This window comes from Gavialis gangeticus, unplaced genomic scaffold (assembly GCF_001723915.1).
Source record: "Gavialis gangeticus isolate Ggan-Ray unplaced genomic scaffold, GavGan_comp1, whole genome shotgun sequence".
In the NCBI taxonomy this organism is placed as follows: domain Eukaryota; kingdom Metazoa; phylum Chordata; order Crocodylia; family Gavialidae; genus Gavialis; species Gavialis gangeticus.
The window spans coordinates 31,898,905-31,904,954 of record NW_017729034.1 but is presented as its reverse complement, the minus strand read 5'-3'; the positions used below and the strand labels follow the sequence as shown (position 1 = coordinate 31,904,954).

The window sequence follows — 6,050 nt, the reverse complement described above, 5'->3', positions numbered from 1 at the left end:
TGGGGGGGGGGACGGGGGGGGACAGAAGGGAGGGGGAGTACTTTGTGTTGTTATACTTTCTTACTTTAATGCTTTCTTTTGCTTTTATAAGTTTTTTGTCTTTATTGTAAACTGCCCCCTGAACATTTTTTGTGGGGGAAGGACAGCAAATACATCTGAGGAACATTTAGAAATCTTCCATTAAAGTAAATTCAGTGTTTAAAAATTCAAATGGTCAAGTACCTCAAAAACGTGTGTGAAGAAAACCAATCATTTTTATTCTAGTGTCAGCAACAACAGCATCAGCAGCAACCAGCAATCTAACCAAAAGGCTTTGCTGTTTTTAAGAAGATTGAAAAATAAACACAGATAGATATGACCTCAGTAAACCCAAGTGATGATTTAAAATTTGAGTGGCTTAACCAAGATCTTACAAATCCAAGTAACACACTCACCTTTTGCTTCTGAGCCGCCCGATTTTTTTCATCTGAAATCTTTTCTGTGGTGCTTTTGAATAAGTGTGAGGTGAGCTGAATGGACACTTTGGGGTGACCACTAGATGCAGTGGGAATTGGTACAAGTACAGAGTCTTCTCTCTTTAAATCAGGGGCATCATTGCCCATAGAGACCGTTTCAATCACTCGGAGATTGGGGCGCGTTGGGTTTGCTGTCATTGTCATTGTGAGCAACCCGTGAGCCTCTGGCAATGCAGGGCTAGGTTGCTGGGGATGAGGGTACATAGGCCAGCCAGAGGCTGCATAAGCCATATAGTGCCCATAAGCATCGTAGCCAGGAGGGGCCATTGTGGGAGGGGGATAGTTTTGTGGCATCTGAGGCGCACTGAATCGGGGATAGTTGGGAATTTGGTACTGGGAAACAGAGGTGGGGGGAGGTGGCAAACCAGCAGGGGCAGGCGGTGCTGAGGGGATTAGAGGTGCAGTAGGAAGAGGTGCTTCTGGTGTGCCAACAGAGATCTCATGGCCCACAGCTTTGCTTTTAGAGCACTCTGATTTCTGAAGAGAAGATGATGAGGTGTCTGTGGATGGCTGGTAAGGGCCAGGCGGTGATGCACGGCGCTGCTGGCTTGACTCTGGAGACTGCGTGTCACTGCGGTGCATTTCCCATGATTCCAGTCTGCTGCGGGAGTCTGAAGAGCGACGGTCAGGAGAACGAGATGCCAGCTTTTTTCCATGAAGGCGCTCCTGGGTACGGACTGCCAGTTTGCCAATTTCAGCCACCCCAATATCAAGCCCAATAGTTTTAAGCAGATCATGGATCTTTGCATACTCAACCTTGGACTCCTCCAGAGCGTCTAGCTTTACAGGTGGTGGTGGAGGAGGAGGAGGAGGAGGAGGAGGTGGACTTGCTTTCTGGCTGGCAAGTTCACTCCCACTACTCACTGATGGCTTTTCAGCAGGGACCGGTTCAGGTTTGGAATCTTCCTCCTCATCACCATAAAGAAATTTCTCTTCATCCTCAATGTCAGGAAAACTGCGTCTTCTCTTCTCTTGAGCACTGGCAGAATCAGCCATTAAGCCTAGAATGCGGGAGAAACCACTCCCATCCTGACTAGCTCTCTCATGAGGGAGCAGGAAGTCACCATGACGATCTGCAGGCTCTGATTTTGGTTCTGTTTTCTCCTTTTGACTTAAGAAACTTTCAAACTTCTCTTCAAAAGCAAAGGTGTCTTTGGGTTGTGCAGAAAGCGGGCTCCACTCATATAAACCATCACGCAACTCCTGGTTTGGAGTCTCTACTGCAGAGTCTTTGTTAAACCGTTTGATGAAGTTCTCCACATCAGAAGCAAAAGGAGTACTGTTGTTATTCTGGGACAAAGATGAGCGACTTGAAATAAGAGGAAGATCTTTACTGGCTGTAGAATTGTCTGAAAAGTCTTCAGGCTAGAAAAAGAAAAGAATAATTTATCACATCGCACCAAGAGGGGCCTAAACACCATCCAGTGAAAACGAAAAGGGCAAGGTCATTTCTCCTAAAGAGTTTACAGTCAAAAATTTACAATAGCTAAGGGAGGAGCAAAAAAGAGTGTGAAGGTTATGAAGAGAAGACAAGCATGTCACATAGTAATTTCGGCACATCATCAACATGCTTTCACGGGTGTGTGAAACAATCACTTCATATTTGATTACATTTCTCTGCAAATAAAAGAATTGAAACTTTCAACCACAAACAGTTATATGATAGAACTGTCTGCACACCATTGATTGGTCAAGCAAGATGCAATACAGCGTCATGCAGAGAGATCCTTAGCTACCTCAGCACATAGTGATTCCAGATTGTGGAGCAGCAAAACCACATCAACACAGTGGTGCACCCAAGCTAATAAGTCCCTTTCTCAGTTGAGTTATATAAACTGGGTGCAGTGGTATAGTAACACAGATGGAATGCTTTTGGTTCCAGACTGGACTGCATGAGCTACCTTGAGGATGTCTGTGCATGGTCCTGTTTTCTGCCATACAGACATATGCTGAGTTTGAATGCCCTGAAACATAAGAAACTAATGGAAGTGACCACAAAAAGGCTTTGGTAAAAGAGCGCTGCTGCTTCTTGGCTGAACTCCAGAACAGGGGGAAGCCCACAGACTCACCAGTTGTGCCTAGTGGACATATGTTCTACCAAAAGAGAGAAAAACCAAGAGACTAAAGATCAAATAATGCAGTGGAGCAAAAAGTGATGTCTCTGGGAAGTATAAGAGTACATATGAATCAAACCTGTATTGGGGGGGGCTCAACTTCCACCTCCACGCGTTTCTTCAGGATAGACTTTTTGGGCATGGATGGTATTTCATCAGGCCTGTACAAATACTGAGTGTCAGCAGACTGTAATGTGCTAGTTAACCCAGGGATTGCATAGTCACTGTTAGGCAGATCATGATTCAAATTTCTGTTTCGTTCTTCTTCTTCTTTTTTCCTCCTGGCTCGCTCAAGTTCCCGGAATTCTTCATTTGGGCTTCTGCTGCGGCTTCGCCTGCGATAGTTTCGCGTTCCCGATGAGAAACCTTGATGGTCCCCACTCATACTGTGCATTTTCTCATCTTTCTCGTACCGAGGGCGCTTTGTTTCTCTACCTCTCTCTTCTGACCTTGATCGGTAGGAAGGTTTTCTGAGTTTGTCACTATCCCTACTAGATCCCCGTGGCAGCTCTTCACGCCGACCATAGTGTGGGCTGTAATCTGACCGATGCAGGTATACATCCCTGTTACGGTAATCTTCATCATGCCTCATCATGAAAGGACTGGATGGCCGATCTTCATGAGAGGGATAGCGCTCAAGCCCTCGAGAACATGGGAGGCCTCTGGTAAATATTGGACCATCAGCCATGTCATCCCTGTGTGAGAGGCAGAGAAGTAAAATTAGGTCAGAAACTTAGGGTAAAAGTCTCTTGGACTTCCTCAGCAGTAACAAGATTCCAAACTGGTTTCAGACTGCAATACTGAGTTCATGGAATAACCAAAAATCAATACCTCAAATACTCCAGAAAAGGAAGCAAGGTTGATAAAACATTATTAAAACACAGTATTTTTAATGATAATACTTTATTTGTAACTCTTTAAAATATTTACAAATAAACTTAAAATTAAATCATAATTTAAATACAAAACATGTTATGAACTGAACTCTTGAAACATAAAAATAAATAAGCTGACTCCAGGAAGCTCTATGAAAAACCTAAGTTACAGGCTACAACCTTTTCTATATGAAAAATTAGCAGAAAAATACCAAACTTGTGAGGCCAAGCTTTATGAATATGGCACAACAGAACATGCACTGTATTAAAGGCTTGATCCTGTAAGGGATCCAGGAGCTATGCTACCAATACAAGACATGTGTTGGGATCTATCCTGAGTCCAGGAAATGTCATCACTCACATGTTACCTCATCACTGTGCGTTTAAAATATATATATAAATTCTGCCAACTTCAATACCAATTACGACCAAAAAACTTATAATCTAGCTAATAAGTAACATGGCATTCACCCTTCTAGATCATACTAAAAATGTAAAATTAGTTAGAATCTCCATATTAAGCTACAAAATTGCTTAGAATCAATGTACAGTCATAGTGTATCATTCTACACAGAAATAAGATATACCAAATACAGTGTACAGTCTCTACTTAGTTGTAAATCTGAATGTTTTCCTGATGTTATCAAGTAGCAAGAATACATCTTTCTTTAGAAAGTAACTGAAGGACAAATTGGAAGTTGTTAAAATCAATTCCTTAATTGATCCTTTCTACTTGGTAATTTAAATTATTTAAATTTACTGTACAAGTCAATCCACCCTCCAAGGAAGGATATATTTATGGCACTCTACCTCCTGTCTATAAGATGGTTGTCAAGTAAAGCAGTCCCTCCAAACCCATTCTGCAGGAGGACAGCCATGATTTAATCCAGGGAACTGAATACCTGACAGAACAGGTTTCATTTTTTGAAGAAAGCCCAGATACTTGGTTTAAAAAAAGAATACACAATTGGTACTTTTAAGAATGCAGAATAAGCACCCCTGACCAATCAGGTAGTTAGATCGGTGTTTCATGCGAGTTCTTCAGAACAGGTTTCATTTTATACTGAACACATAGGGCCAGAACTTCAGCTTAAAATTTAGCAATGCAGATAAGTACTAGTAGAAGGTCTGGTACATAAATTCTAGCTCAGCTTTTGCAGAGACACAAACAGGGCTGTCACTGAGAATGTTTACCAGTGCACCAAAAAATCCTTTAGAGAAGACTTTGGTAGGACAGTCGATATAGGTAAGAAAATCATTCCTTTACTAGTTTACTTATTTGACTCAAATGACACTTTTCCCAACAAAGGCTCGGGGCAGTTTACAGTAGGAGACAAAATAAATTATAAAAAACTGACAGATTATTAACGTAAGATATAAACAAGAACTCCCTAAACGCTACCCCAGCTTAGCCTTTTTTGCTAAAGTATACCAGCTTCAGTATACATTGCATGTGATAGGTCAGTGTTCGGCACTACCCCAAAACAGCTCCTTTCTCAGCATCAGGATCTGTGAGGACTGGTCTCCACTAATACTTCTGAAGTGCAGAATTCCACACTAGGCCTTTAAATACAGCAAAACCAAGCAGCTAAAGCCTTGAAGTGGCATTCTGCAACTGCTAGCTCAGATGTATATCTATCTCTTCTATCAATTAAATATCCTAAAGTCGTCCCAAGTTTTCCAGCGTTAGAATGACACTCTCAAAAGTATATGCAGCTGATTACTGTACTCAACATCTTGTAAAAATACTGCTTTATTATCCCCTCCTTTGTTAATCAACATCGAAATAAATATAATTATATTTCAGAAAGAGTCTGGGAAGCAAAGTAAGAGAAGCCAGGGACCTTGGAGACTCCAGGAGTCATCATCCCTTCCCCCCCACCACTTCCTTCCCCACCCCACTACCTGATGTAGTTAAGTGTGGTTTAAATTCCTTTTAAACGTTAAAACAAATACTGGTACTGGTCTAAGTTATAGGATATTATTTTATTCAAGTGAAAAGTGAACCCACTCATTAGCTGCAGTGTGAAGAACTTACAGATCCTTTAAAGAAATTCAGGGCTGCTGTTCAAACTTTTTGGATCTCTTTCTTGCAAATGACTTGGTTCAAACCTTTCAGGAGAGGTAACTCTAAACCAGTGATTTTCAAACAGGGTACCAAAACACCTTGGGGTGCCTTAGTATCTTCTCAAGACTATCACAGGGTGCCACGCAATGTTAGTGCTGTTAAGGAGTGCAAGTATGATTCACAAGATCACCCAGAGATTTCAAATAGGAATCCATTCAGGCAACCACCGCTTAGCACTCTTAATTGGCTCTGGAAAAAACAAGCATTAAGCAGAACTGCCTAAAGCAAAACCCATTTCCCCATAGGAATTAATGTAAATAGAGATAATTGGTTACCATTGCCACCACCTCTCCTCACTCCCCCACCAGCAGCTCCAGCCCCACATGCCAGCCTGGGGCCCCGTGCTTCTGCCACCCACCCTGGGCCCCCGCTGGCCCTGGCCCCAGGCACCAGTGTGGGCCCTGCACTCACCCCCCCC

The 6,050-nt window shown here is 42.4% G+C and overlaps 1 protein-coding gene across 1 annotated transcript in view; it reads right to left on the bottom strand.

Moving 5' to 3' along the window:
* Positions 1 to 6,050, bottom strand: part of ZNF318 (zinc finger protein 318) — a gene marked incomplete at its 5' end in the record, with an annotated part of 54,009 nt that overhangs the window by 24,213 nt on the left and 23,746 nt on the right. The window contains 2 exons of the mRNA XM_019526708.1: positions 435 to 1,880; positions 2,709 to 3,324. Of these exons, the coding sequence (XP_019382253.1) occupies positions 435 to 1,880; positions 2,709 to 3,324 (2,062 nt within the window). The remainder of the gene's footprint in view (positions 1 to 434; positions 1,881 to 2,708; positions 3,325 to 6,050) is intronic.